This window comes from Plecotus auritus, assembly GCF_963455305.1.
Source record: "Plecotus auritus genome assembly, chromosome: 10".
Classification (NCBI taxonomy): domain Eukaryota; kingdom Metazoa; phylum Chordata; class Mammalia; order Chiroptera; family Vespertilionidae; genus Plecotus; species Plecotus auritus.
The window spans coordinates 15061254-15075438 of NC_137785.1; the positions used below are offsets into that span (position 1 = coordinate 15061254).

General features: G+C 58.6%; 1 protein-coding gene across 1 annotated transcript in view; it reads right to left on the bottom strand.

Annotated features, from left to right (window-relative positions):
• Nucleotides 1–3087: 3087 nt before the first annotated feature.
• The window catches only part of PPP1R37 (protein phosphatase 1 regulatory subunit 37), a 43815-nt gene continuing 32717 nt past the window's right edge, over nucleotides 3088–14185 (bottom strand). Inside the window, exons 2-13 of the mRNA XM_080645282.1 lie at nucleotides 10731–10828; nucleotides 9375–9420; nucleotides 9022–9122; nucleotides 7942–8061; nucleotides 7350–7500; nucleotides 7087–7242; nucleotides 5939–6051; nucleotides 5343–5484; nucleotides 5080–5246; nucleotides 4224–4944; nucleotides 3863–3953; nucleotides 3088–3782 (exon numbers count right to left, since the gene is read on the bottom strand). Coding sequence (XP_080501408.1) covers nucleotides 3871–3953; nucleotides 4224–4944; nucleotides 5080–5246; nucleotides 5343–5484; nucleotides 5939–6051; nucleotides 7087–7242; nucleotides 7350–7500; nucleotides 7942–8061; nucleotides 9022–9122; nucleotides 9375–9420; nucleotides 10731–10828 — 1898 coding nt within the window. The 3' untranslated portion in view covers nucleotides 3088–3782; nucleotides 3863–3870. The remainder of the gene's footprint in view (nucleotides 3783–3862; nucleotides 3954–4223; nucleotides 4945–5079; nucleotides 5247–5342; nucleotides 5485–5938; nucleotides 6052–7086; nucleotides 7243–7349; nucleotides 7501–7941; nucleotides 8062–9021; nucleotides 9123–9374; nucleotides 9421–10730; nucleotides 10829–14185) is intronic.

Sequence of the window (14185 nt, forward strand, 5' to 3'; positions counted from 1 at the left end):
GCGGTTTTTCAATCCTGGCCTGGATAACCTGGACCCGCTGGGAGAGGCTTTCCAACAGCAGGGGAGAGCCAGCCCAGAGGGAAGCCCCTTGGAGAGAAACACGGGGCCTTGTGACACCATTAGGTCAGTGTTGCTGTGACTTGATATTGAGCAGGGCCACTCTATGTCCCATCCCTTAAAAATTTTTTGTAAAAATTGATTTTAGAGAGAGGAAGGGAAAGGGAGAAGAGAGAACCATCAATGAGAGAAACATCCTTCTGCACAAGCCAGCAACCTGGGCATGTGCCTTGACCAGGAATTGAATTGGTGACCTCTCAGTGCATGGGATGAAGCCCAACCGAATCACACCGGCCAGGGCATACGTCCCTTCCATCTCCCTTAAGCCAATATGATTGGGCTTCTATTTCTTTTTTTTTCTTTTTTTAAAATATATTTTATTGGTATTTTACAGAGAGGAAGGGAGAGGGACAGAGAGTTAGAAACATCAACGAGAGAGAAACATCGATCAGCTGCCTCCTGCACACCCCCCGCCAGGGATGTGCCCGCAACCAATGTACGTGCCCTTGACCAGAATCAAACCCGGGACCCCTCAGTCCACAGGCCGACGCTCTATCCACTGAGCCAAACCGGTTTCAGCTGGGCTTCTATTTCTTACTACCTAGGGTCCCGGCAGAAAACAGATTGGTGACTGGCTTAAAAAAAAAAAAAGATTGGGATCAGGAGTGGGGCGCTGTAGGAGGCAGGACTAGCCTTGGCTGGCGGTTGGGAGTGGGACTGAGGACCTCCAGCCCCAGGAAGAAGCTGAGGACCTGCTGTGTGGTTCCAAGCAGTGGTCCAACTGGTACCCATTTATCTTAGACTCTGACCATGTGCCTGCCAAAGCTGGAGTTTTGGGAGACTATAAAAAAACTAAACTAAACCAAAATAGGATGGCTGGGTGTACCTGAGACAGCTCACTGTCGACCAGGATCTCACTCCCTTTTATAGTGTGGAGGTTTTGATGCAACTTACACCCAGGTGAGGACAGGGGGCTAGTTCTCACAGACCACCAGGGAGTGGAAGTGATGTGTGTCCCTTCCCTGCTGTGGCAACAAGATAGGCAGCAGGTTTGTCTTCATTCCTCTCCCCCTTCCCCACCTTCCTGTTGGATGCAGGAGCCCTAAGGCCCAGCGGGTAGCAGAGCCACAAGACAGAGGGGGCCTGGGTCCACATGGCTTTGTGCAGAGCTGCCTCCATCCTGAACACCCAGGTGTGTGAAAACAAACACCTGGGTTAGGGCACTGATACATTTAAGATTGGATGGTGTGTAGCCAAGCATGAGACTCCTGTGCCTTCACGAGCGATGGCGATGCTGGGGTGGCTGGAGAAAGGGAACCCACCCGTGATCCAGGCCTCCCAAAAGCTGGAACATCAGGAGCCCGGAGGAGCTGGTTTGCTAGTCTCCTGGGGCTTGTGTCACAAAGTCCCACAAACTGGGTGGCTCAGGACAACAGGAACTCATTCTCTCACAGTTGAGGCCCGAAGTGCGAAATCAAGGGGCCAGCAGAGCCAGTGCAGGGGAACCCTTCCTGGCCTCTTCAGCTTTGAGCACTTTGTGGGCGACCCGAGGTGCCCTGGCTGTGGCCGCCATCCCTCCAGCCTCCATCTTCACATCCTCTTCCTGCCGGGCACATCTGTGTCCCAGTTTCCCCTTTTTATGAGAACACCAGGCATTCTGGATCAGGGCGTTACCTATGACCTCATTTTCAATTGATTACCTCTATGAAGACCCGTCTCCAAAGGTCCCATTCCGAGCTCCTAAGGGTTAGGACTTCACATGTTTTTGTGTGGAGGGAGGTTGGGACACATTTCAATCCTGAATGGTTGGTAAGACCGAATTCCTCACTCTAAGCTAAATTTAGTGGGAGTAAAGAGCAGGGACAAGGCTGTGGGGCGCCCCTCAAAGGCATCACCTGAGACAGGTAAGCTGAGACCTCCTACCCCCCACTCGAGCCCAGCCTGTGGGTCACCAGCCTGGAAGTGGAGAGGTCACAAAGGGGACAGGCGAGCACCCACCAGCCTGCTGAGGGCTGAAAGCTCCCATGGGAGTTGATTCCTGAGCAACAGCTAGAACTGACCACAGGTCAACTGCGTTGGGGGGGGGGGGGGGGGCCTGCACTGACAGACCCAACCTGGCAAGGACTGTGCTCCTCAGCCTCTGGAGGCAAACCACACACCCCGTCTCAAGAAGGGGACTGAAGCCAGGACAGCCTGGAGGGCTCGTCCCACCCCCACCGCACACCCAGCACAGGGGGCCCAGCTGGAGGCCGATGCTGCCCACAGCTCAGAACCGGGGCCCGTGCAGGTCTATCTCCCCAGCTGCCCGTGGGGTGAGTGGGGCAGGTGCTAGGGCTGGTGGCCGATGTACATGGCACACACAACAGCTGCCAATGACCGAAAAGTCAGCTGACAGTGGCCACTGGGGACAGATTCCTGGGCCTGTGCAGGAGCTGGGTGGCACTAGGGCTCCCAGTCGGTGACACTGGGATTCTTGTGGTCTTCCCACCGCCTCTACCCACCCCGAGTCAGCGTCCCACGCAGGGAGAAAAGGGGCAGGTGCAAAGGTCTCCCCTTGAGTGCTGCTCTCGTTTTCTGAAGGTGAAGTTGATTTCCCAGGAATGCCTCCCAGCCCCGGGCGCACCTCACCATGTCCTGGCCGTGGGGAGCAGGCTGCCCAGGGGCTCCAGGGCGCTGACTCGTGGCCTGTGCACACTCCACCCCCCTCCGCGAATGTCCAGGGCCAGCGCAGACAGGCTGGTGTCTGCTTCTCCTTGAGCCCTAGGTGACTGGGGGGCACATCACCCTGACCCCTGGACCTAAAGCTGGAGAATATTTGGGGGTTTTCCCTCTGAAGAAAGCTAAGCACAAAGTGGACTGGCCGTGAGACATGAGAGTGTGGACACCCGTACAGGACGGGCAGCCCCCGGGTTTCCTGGGGGACCGCTGCCACACAGCCCAGCAGGTGCGCCGGAACCAGAGCTGTCTGGCCCACCTTCCCCCTCCCGTGTCCAGAACTCCCACCGGGATGAGCACAAGCAGAGAACAGGCGAAAGGTGAACCCAGCTCTGGTTTATTAGAAAAGGTGTGGACAGAGTTGCACCGACAGAAGGAGGCCCTCCCCAGCCCTCTGCCCACGCCACCCCCACCCTCCCCGGGTCGTAGTGCCTCTCAGGGCGCAGCTTCCAGCGGCCTGGACAGAGGGTCTCAGAGCCCCGCCCGCCCCCGCAGCTCCCTGATAGATTTATTGCACTTAAGAAGAAAGCTCTGATCCTCTGCTCCCATCCCCCACCCGCCCGGCCCGCACCGCCTGGGGCTGCTCTACCAAGTCCAACCACCACCATCACTCACCGCCCCGCACCATGACTCCTGCCTCATCCTGTGCCCAGTGCCATAGGGGTGGGGGGCATCCTACCACCACCCAGGACTCGGCCCTCCCCAGGCAAGCCTGGCCTAACGGGCCCTTCCCGAAGAGTCAGCAGATTTGGGGCTGGTGACCTTGGAGACTCCCCTCCTCTGGCCCAGAGGCTTAGGGGCTGGACACAAACAGGAGTGCTCAAGTCAGGATGGAGAGGGCCACTCCCTGCAGCTCCTGCACCCCGTGTAGTGTTGCTGTGGGGGGTAGGGGTCCCCAGAAAGGCGCCCCCACCCCTGGCGTCCGGGCCTCAGGAAGGCTGGGGGTGAGGGTGAGCAGGTTCTCATGGCTCTGGCCTCAGCTCATAGAAGACCGGCTGGAAAAAAAGGAACTTGGGGAGAAGAGATTGGGGGGCCTGTCAGAGCCAGGGCCTCTCTCGCTGGCTCCCCAGGCCCCTGGCCCTCGTCTCACCTAAAGTGTCACAGTGTCTCCTGCCCAGATTCCTGACTGGCTTCCAGAAGCAGCTCCTCGAGCTCCTTCTCGTTCTTGGAGCAGCTCAGTTCTGCGCGGGGAGAATGGGTGGGCGGCCTCCAGTCAGGCGGGTGGAGGGATGGCAGCCTGTCCCCACCAGCCCTGCCCAGGCCAGACCCTCAGGGCAGCACAAGCCAGGGTCCCCTGAGATCAGACTCCAGGGAGAGCCCCAGGACCTGGGAAGCAAGGTGGGGCCCTGTCCCTACCAGGGCCATTTCAGGGCAAACTGAGGCCCACTAATGGGCAGGGTCGCACACAGCACGCAGGGCCCCTGGTCAGCCTGCCCCAGAGCTCCTCTCACCGTGTTCCAGGCCACAGCTGCCCGCCTTGGCCTCGGGCCCCGGGGGCGGCTCTGGGGGCAGTGCGAGGGCAAACTCAGGCTTCAGGCCATTGGGCAGGGGTGGCCCTGCCTGCAGCGGCTCTGGCTGTGGCTGAGGCTCCGATGACCCTGGGTCCCAAGCGCTGATGGCCTCAGCTGGTGGCAGGGCAGGTGAGGGGGGCGGGGAAGGCAAGGCAGGTGGGGAGGGAGGACGAGGAGAGGGCGGCACAGGGGGCTCGGCTCTCTCGGGGGGGCTCTCCACTCGAGTCACCACGAACACTTTGTGGCCTCGGCCTGGGCTGGACACGGAGATTCGCTGCTCAGTGGGGGAGGAAGGGCTGCCTGGGGGGCTCCTATTCCCAGGGCCCAGGGAGTCCGTGGGGGGCAGTGGGGTGGGGCAGGGGGCCACAGCCCTCTCCCCATCCTCCTCCCCCTCGGAGTCTGAGTCTGAGTCTGAGTCCAGGCTGGGCCCGGGGGCCGGGTCCCCGTTCTCCTGAGCCTGGGTGGCAGGCCTGTCCCCGGACTCCTCGTCCCCGGGCTCCTCGTCAGGCTGGGGCTCGGTGACGGTGATCTCGGGCATGGAGGCCGACAGCTGCAGCCGCTGCTCCTTCTCCTCCCGCTCCCGCGCCTGCACGAAGTTGCGTTTGCAGCCATTCTGGATCTCGGCGAGCAGTGCCTTCTGCGTCTCGATGAAGCTCTTCACCTGTGGGCAGAGCAGGCCTGGCTAGGGCTCGGGGGGCGGGGGGGGGGCCCTGTCCCTGCAGCGTGTCCTGTGGTCATTCCGGCCAAGTCCGCCCCCAGCTGCCCACAGCCAGGCCGCAGAGGAGAGCCCGCTCACCGCCTCCTTCTTGGGCTCTCGGTCAAGGTCCAGGCGCAGCAGGGAGTGGTTCACCTTGAGGGCCAAGGACAGTGCCATGAGCCCGCCCGTCTTGATCTCGTTCTCCCGAAGGTCCAGTCTCAGGAGGCGGGGGCTCTCGGCGATGAACTCCGCCACCGCCACCGCGCCTGGGAGGGGGACCGCAGGGCTGGCCATGGGCCCACGCCCGGCTGGCCACCCACCGACCCGCCTGCCCGGCCCCCCTCACCCGCCCCGCGCCCTACCCTCGCAGGTGAGCTTGGTGGAGGCCAGGCCGAGGCGCAGCACGCTGCGGTTGCCGATGAGGCCGTTCTTGAGGTTGCGCACGCCCTCGTTCCCAATGGGGTTGTGACCCAGATTCAGCGTCTCCAGGCTCTGTGTGTGTGGCTGCAGGGGTGCGGGTGAGACGGAGAAGAGGCCCTGCAGGCCAGTCGGGAAAGAGGCAGACCCGGCGCTCCCCTCAGCAGTGCAGCTGGCCTGAGTGCCAGCACATTCCTGCCAAGGCCGAGAAGTCTCCCCAGTGCCAGCTGCCCTGCCCACTCCCCTTGCAGTGGGAGTTCCTCACCTGGGTTGAGCCTCTGTACCCTGTGGGCTTGCTTTGAATTCTGTGTAACAATAAGGTTTAAGCCTTGCTGAAGGCTTCTAGAAATATTAACAAAACCTTTTCACCTTGTGCAGAAGTTCTGTGCTAGGCGATGGTGCTGGGCTCAAACGGACAGCGAGGGAGGGCTACTCCCTCAGGGAAAGGCCGCAGGGGCTGAAGGAGAGGAAATGAACCCGCGGGACACGGCTGACAGTGCTGGGCGGGGGTGGGGGAGGGGCGGGGACCCTGTGGACTCACCAGCGTCATGCCCAGGAAGGCCATGCCCGTGTGTGTGAGCTGGTTGTTCCACAGCACCAGGGTCACCAGTCCCTTCCTCTGCTCCTTGAGGCCCTCGCAGATGTAGGCCAGACCTGGCGGAGGCCCCTGGGTGAGTCCCGTCGGTGGTGTGGGCTCCACCCTCCCCTGGGTCTGCCCGTCCCTGCCACCTCCTGCTGCGACCCCCCTGCCTGGGCAGGCACACACCCAGCTCCCGATCCCTGGGCCAGGAACATTCCTCCCTGTCTGCCTAGAGCTCTGCTCAAACATCACCCTCTCCCGCAGCCTCTGGCCAGCCAGCGGAGCCCACCACCACGGCTTCCTTTTTCCCCGAGCACGTCTCACCATCGGACAGACTCAGTTCCCTACTCATTCATCTTGGCTGTGCTTTCCCGAGGGCAGAGGTCTCCCACCCAGGAGCCAAGGCGACAGGCCTGGTCGGGTTAGGTGGTCAGTAAATGTGGGTCCGGGCCTGGCTGCCCTGGGGGAAGGCACTGGCCTCCGTCCCACTCTGCCTGCCCCCTCCCCTTCCTTCACACTGAGGCCAGGGACTCTGCCCAACAGCGAACCAGACCCAGCCGCCCTCCCCCAGGAGGGAACTGAATTTCTCCCACTGACACCTCCTCCTCTCTTCCCTTCCACCTCCTGGATCACCACAGCTTTCCCCACAACACCCAGCGTTCAAGTTCTTCCTCCCTCAGGCCTCGAACCAGCTGCCCTCTGCCTGGATTCCTCCCAGGCTTGTACACCAGTGGTTTGTACTCTCAGCCCCACATGGCCACCTAGAGGTCCCCTCCCCGAGACTTAAAGAGCCTGCGGCTGACCTTTTGTCCCAACAACCTCGTTTCCTCTCAGGGCACTTTTCCCAGATGGTAATTATTTTAAGTATCTGTTCAATACCTCACCGAGCTGCCCCTGACCCCTGGACGGGGTGTAACCCTCTGGGTGTAGCCCCCGGCCCACAGTCTGACTCTCACTGCCTGGGGTGGTCTGTGTTCACTATGAACTCTGACCCCACGAGAGCAGAGCTGGGCTGTCTTGGTCACTATTGTCCCCAGCACCTCGGAGCACCTGGCTGGGCACAGTGGGAGCTGGGTGACGGGAGTAGGGCGGGTGGACCTCTCACACACCTGAGTCCAGCACGTGGTTGTTACGGAGGTCCAGGATCTGCAGGGAGCAGTTGAACTTGAGCAGGTTGCCCAGCTGGGCTGAGTCCTGCAGGCCATTGAGCTTGTTGTCGGCCAGGTACAGCTCCCGAAGGTTCATGTTCATCTTTAGGGCTGTGGCTGGGGGAGAGGAGGGCTCGTGACTGGCCAGGCCCACAGGACCCAGCCAACAGTCCCAGCCGCCAGATGGGCTCACTCCCCACCCAGCCTCCCGGGCCTGGGCTCACCAAGCAGCACGAGGGGCCGCCCCGACAGGCTGGCGTTCTCCAGGTGCAGCACGGCCAGGCTGCTGCGGATTCGCAGGGCACGGGCCACGAAGGGCGCGGAGTGGTCCAGCAGGGGCGTGTTGCGGGCATCCAGGTACTGCAGACAGCTGGTCTGTTGGGGCAGGAGCAGGGCTGGGTCAGGCTGGCCCCCGCTCTCCCTGCCCCGGGGGACCTCCCACCCCAATCCCAGTGAACAGCAAGGTCATCTGCTTTTACAGCTGGGGCTGGTGCTGGAAGGCCTGGCCTGGGGTCCCTGTGGGTGAGCGAGGTGGGGGTGGAGCTGGCGACAGCCGAGTTCCCTGACTCCCTGTGAGTAACATGGGGGTGGTGACCATAGATGCCTCCAAGGAATACGTTAAGGGTAAGGAGAGGAGGAGAGAAGGGGCCAGGGTGGGCCTGGGCAAGGCATCTCTTAGGACAGCTTTCACCCAGGGCCTGGGGGGTGGGGCCCAACACCCCTAAAGAGCTGGGTGCCCTTACAAAGCACCTGGACCCCTCTATGCCTGAGCTCCCCCCACCCTGGAAACTTGGAGGTGGCGGGGGGGGCACCCACCTTGCGCATCATGTGGGCAGCGGCCTGCCAGCCCCGGGTGCCGATGTGCTTGTTGAAGGAGATGTTGAGGTGGGTGGCTGACTCGTAGTACTCAATCATGTCAAAGAGGGCCGAGGCGCCCTGGGGTGGAGACAAGGGGCTCAGCCTCAGGGGGAGGCCACGGAGACTGGGAGGTAGGAGCTGATCCCGACACTGCCCCCGCACCTCTGGGTCACAAGAACCAACCCTTCCATTTCCTGGAAGAGCCTCTTACGTGCCCCCAGGACTGCCGTGCTGTGTGATCGGGACAGGCCGCAGTTCTCCAGGACCCTGACCCCTGGCTCTCCTGTGTCCTCTAGACCTGGGGCCCAAGTTCCTGGGCTCCTAGTGACCCCCAAGTCTCCAGGGGGAGGAGAGGATACCTAGGCCTAGTGGGGGAGGCTGCTTTCAGACGATTCTCAAACCTGCCCTGGCTGGTATGGCTCAGTTGGCTGGAGCACCATCCCGTGTACCGGAAGGGTTTGATTCCTCCGATTCCCCCAGAGTGGGACGGAGGCCAGTGCCTTCCCCCATGGGTCAGGGCATTTATTTACCTGGGCAGGGCATCATCGCATGTACCAGAAGGTCGCGGGTTCGATCCTGGGTCAGGGTGCTTGTGAGAGGCAACCGATCAATGTACTCTCTCACATTGATGTTCCTCTCTCTTTCCCTTCCCCCTTCCATAGAAATCAATTAAAAAAAAAAAGTTTCTCAAACCCCTTCCCCTGCAGACACTATGACGAGGTGGGGGCGGTAGGACACTCCTGGAAAGGCTCCAGGTGGCCACAGCCTCCCTCCGGCCTGGCTCCCCAAGTCTCTCCCTCCCTTACAAAGCCCCTGCCTTTGAGGGGGTCTGTGAGACGCCTTCTCTGGGCCCTGCCCGGAGCCCCAACATTCTTCCCATCCACTCTGGTCACACTGGATTTCCCTGTTTTGTCCCTCAAGAGGCCCTGCCCAGCCCTTGTCCAAGGGGGTTCCCTCCTCCTGCAGTGCCCCAGCCCCCAAACCTCTAAGAGCCAGGGAGCTCAGGAAGCAGGTAAGGGTGGTGGCAGAGATGCTCACATCTTCGTCCAGGTTTGTCTGCTCCAGATCCACGACCTTGAACTGCAGCCTCTTGAAGACCTCTTCCAGGGCCTCGCAGGCCTTGTAGTCGAGCTTTTCACCTGGGAGGGGATGAAGCGCCGTGCGTGCATGTGTGAGCTCACTTCTGTGTGTGGTGGGGGGCTGGGTGCAAACCGGGGCTCCAGGCCAACGGAGGGAGGAAGGAAGGGCCCCCATCCCACTCTGGCTAAGCTCTTCTGGTGGGACCCACTGACCCCAAGCAGCCCAGGACCTCATCCTGCCCTCGGATCCACCTCTAGGGAAGGTTGGCCCTGCCCACCCCTTAGGCTCCCCACCTCTGCCCAGACACACACCTTTCAGGTCCAGACAGTCAATACGGTGCCCGAGGTCCGTGAACTCCTGGGAAAGCAGAATGGACGGGGGTTAAGCAGGAAGGGCCTTACTTTTGTAGTTCATCTGGCTCTGCTCTTTCTGAGGTGAGGCAGTGTTTGGGGTGGGTGAGGAGGGCAAAGCAGCTCGGAGAAGGTGGCAGCTCCTTACCCCCCCACCCCTGATCGTGGACCTGGGGCGAGGCAGGTCTGGATGCTGGCCCCCTGCCCCAGCTGAATGGAGTGAGGGAGTGGACCCTGGGCATCTCTGGGACAAGGTTTTCAGGCAGAGGAACAGCCAGCGCAAAGGCTGTGAGGCAGGTGCTGAGGAGAAAGCTGACAGGTCAGGCCCAAGAGGCCGGGGGGAAGGCAGGGTACCAGGCCTGGCACGCAGTGAGCTCAGTAAGGAGGAATACGTGAGCTCAGTAAGGAGGAATAAAGGCACTGGACAGACGTCTTGCTGGCTCCTGGCTGAGCTCCAGCCCCACCCCACAGGTGCCAGGCCCTATTCTCTGGGCTCCACACACATCAACTCCGAGGGAGGAGCTGTGATGAACCCGTGGGCAGACAGACGCTAAGCCCAGCCTTGCCTAGGTGGTAAGGGCAGGCTTGGCCTGAACCAGGCTACAGGACCCACATTCCTGGCCGCCGCACTGAGTGGCTATCTTTCCCTGGACCTGACAGTAAGACCTTCTGGAATCCTCCACAGAACCCTAACCCAGGTGCGCAGGGATGGGCGGCCAGCATGACTGCTCACAGCCGCGCTGTCCGAGGGAGCAACAACCCTAGAAACAAACGTGGGAACATCTGGAGGGCACTATGGCAGTGCTTGACCCTCAGCCAGGCCGGTGGCCACGGGGAAGGCGAAGGCGCTGGCAGGAGATGGCTGGGGGGAGGGGCGCGCTTCCCAGGCACAGCGACACCCTCGCCACAGGAAATCAGACTGTCCTCCCAGAGGACAAAGCCCAAGCTGTCAACAGCAGGGACTCCTGGGAATGGGACTTGGACAAGAAGAAGTGAATTTTGCTTTTTATGTCTGTAGTTTTTTTAAAATTAAAGAACATATGTTACTTTTGTAATTCAGGCTTTTAAGAATAAGTATTGTATACTTGGCTTTCCGCCTGGGGAACAGACCTTTTCTGGGGAGAGATAGATACTTGAAATTCTTACTTTACATAATTCCCACTGTGTAAATATTCATGAGGAGCCTGACTGCATTTACAGCTGACTGAGGACTTTCCAAGGCGTCTGGGAGTACAGGGGCCGTGGCTGGGTGAGCAGGCCGGGCAGTGGATGCCCGGAGGCTGCTGGGAGGTGGCGAGCCCCTCCCCTCCTGCATACCTGGAGCTGCCTGAGGAGCTTGGGGATCTGTCTGCAGTTCAGCTTCTGGCAGGCCTGCTTGTAAGCGCTGATGACCTCGTCCACAGTCACGTTCTGGGCTGCGGGCACAGAGGACCCCAGCCTGTGACTCTCCACATTCTGGGTCCCTCACACCCCCTCCCCTCCCGCCCCAGGCCTCTGCCGGCCCCCTTCCCCTCTCAACAACCCACTGAGCTCTGTTCTCCCGCCGAGGGCCCCTGCTGTCCTGGAAAGGTGCCCCCAAACCAAGTCACCCCACCCTCCACCCCTCCCCATGGCTCCCTGAGCAATTTCACACAAACAGTACACAGCTAATATCACTCAATGTTCTACTTGTCAGCTGCCTCCCCGACTAAACTCGGAGCCCCACAAGGGCAGGGCTGGGGCTGTCTTGGTCGCCACCATTCCCCAACATGTCCAGCCCAGGGCCAGGCCTAAAGCAGGTGTTTGATGGTTTGTTTTCTGCATGAGAGAATGGATCGGTCCTCCAGCCTGTGAAGAAGCTGAGCTCAAAGAGCTGAAGCACCTCGCCCAAGGTCACACAGCTGGTAAGCGACAGGGCCGAGCTTCAAACTCAGCTCCTATGGTGAGGCTGTGGCCTCTGAGAATCCCCAGTCCTGAAACACCTTCACCAGTAAAACCTTCCCCGACAGCTCTCGGGGCTGGGCGGAGGGACGCAGCCCAAACCCAGCACCTGCACAGCCCAGGGCCCACCACCACAGGGAAGGGAGACTGGCCTTTCTGGCCGCACACGTTTGCCTTTCCAGACATTTAATAAAAGCAGACAGGCAGCATGGGGCCTTTCTGGCTTCTTTCATACGGATTTTGAGTTTGGGCCTCTTTATAGTACAACTAGTGGCCTGGTGCACGAATTGGTGCACACTGAAAGGAAATTAATTAGAAGAAATATTTTAATATTGCTATTTGCCTTTTCTCTATAATAGAAGTGTCAACCAAATTCACGATCGACAATGACAGATGGAAACATATGCGTGCATCCTAGCTGGTTTCGCTCAGTGGATAGAGCGTCAGCCTGCAGACTAAAGGGTCCTGGTTCGATTCCAGTCAAGGGCACATGCCGGGGTTCTGGGCTCGATCCCCAGTGCGGGGCATGCAGGAGGCAGTCGATCAATGATTCTCTCTCATCATCGATGTTTCTAACTCTCACTCTCCCTTCCTCTCTGAAATCAATAAAAATACATTAAAAAAAAACAACACACATGTGTGAGTCAACTTAGCCTTTTATGTGTATAGAATAAACTTGCTTAATTAGACCTGCTGTCTGATGTAGCTAAACCTTTTCCAGCCCAGTGAAGCACCCCAACTTCTCTTTTAGGTAATTGTCAGCAACACAGCAGTAAATATCAACACGAAGCAGATTATTACTGTAGATCATGCAGGGAGAACAAAGGGTAAAATATTTAACTGCAGCAGTGTTTGACTATATTCTGCACAGTGAGAAAACCTGAAGTCATTTTCAAGGTCCACCATTTCTTACTTATTTTCAGTCGGGTCAAGTTTCTAAGCTTTCTAAATCTCCATTTTCTGGCTAATGAAAAGAAAATAGGATTCCGAGTCTCCTATCTATCTACTCCAGGACTTCTGTGAGGATCAAATGAGATGAGGCATGGGAAAACGCTTCACAGACATTTGGTTACAGTGTGAAATGTTTCCACCTGGCAATAAAGCAAGTCGTGTTCCTGGGCTGAAGAAACTCTAAGGAGGCTGGTCGCTAGGGAGAGGAAGCTGGGCATTGCTACGTGATGTCATTACCCGGACACTTAGCATATTAGCCTTTTATATATAGAGATATCCTGTCACTAGGGAGAGGAAGCTGGGCATTGCTATGTGACGTTTTACCCGGACAGACACTTAGCACATTAGCCTTTTACATATAGAGATAAAGTAACTGTCTGATGTCCTTTCACCAGGTAATGAGACATCTATATTGTTTTCCGTTTTAGGCTATTAGATCTTGGATTTTGCCCCAGGTGACCAGAAAGACAGGAAGTTAAGGCTCTGAGCAGGGGAGGGAAAGGGTCAAGCTGGTGTAGAAGGCTCTTGAGGTTGCCGGCTGATGTGGCTCAGTTGGTTGAGTGTTGTCCCATGCACCAAGAGGTCACTGGTTCGATGCCTGGTCAGGGCACATGGCTGAGTCACAGGCTCCATCCCCCGTGGGGAGGGGGTGTGTGTGCACAGGAGGCAGATGATTAATGTTTCTCTCTCTCTCAAATCAATAAAAACTTTTTTTTTTAAAGGGAAGAGCTCCTGGGGCCAGCAGAATGGAGCGGGCGAGGGGCGGGAGGTGGGAGGTGGGGGGGCAGGAAGAGGGCCCCTGCAGCCCTTCCAGGTTCCCTCACCCTGTGCCACCCTGGCCAGGCACTGGGCCAGCGGGAGCCCTCAGGGATTCCAGGAAAGCGGCTTCTCCTCCAGGCAGTGCGCCCGCCAGGGGCCCTGCGCCCGACATCATGATCACTACCCTGGTTCCTAGGGCAGGAAGCTGAGGTCCAGGAAAGGAAAGCTGCCTCCCCACGGCCAGGCAGCGGGGCAGGACGGAGGGGAACTGGTTCCAGAACTCTCTCTCTACTGGGTGGGGGGGCTGGAACCGCTGTGCTGGAGGTAAGAAGTCAACAGAGACCCAGCCACCCGAGGGACAGGCCTGTCCTCTGCCCCTCACTTCTGCCTCGGGGGAGCTGCGGCCATGAGCAGCCTCCCGGGTGCCAGCTGTCCTCCCACAGACCCAGCGAGGGCGCTCTCTGCCAGGTGCTTGGTGCCCAGCTCTGGGAAAACAGGAGCTGGCCCTGCCTGGAAGGCGGCCCTTGGGACTCGAGCAGCTGCCTCTGCGAGTCCAGCCAAGCAGGGTCCATGACCCTCAGGGCGTCGATGACCTCGAGTGGGGAAAACTGTCTCTTTACTTTCAATGACTGCACTGAAATGAAAGTTAGCATTTCCTTATTAAGATAGTGTTTAGCAGACCCTGTGACTGTCATCAATACACATGACCAATATTTTCACATATTACTGCAGCTGTAGAATGTTCATCACTCTTGCTATTTCATGGGTCACTAAGGAAGAACATAAATACCAAATTGCAATTTTAAAAAACTTAGCTAACTGTATTTTAACTGGTATCCTTTGCAATCCCATTTTATTTTTTTGCCTTTGAAAATCATCACTCTAAGAAGGGATCCATAGAGTAGGGAACGGGCATATGTAGGGTCATTACTAGCAGTTCTCAGCATCCCAGACAGTTTGCAGGGAACAAGTAATGCCTAAGCAATCCTTCAAACTGTGATTGGTCCTTGAGGTGTTTTGCTCTGACATCCCTTCCTCTAGGAAGTCCTCCCTGACTTCCCAGACTGAGCCAAGTTTCCCCTCTGCCGCCCAAAGTCCTCAAGGAGCCTCTTGGTGAGCTAAAGACCCAGGGTCTCTAACCT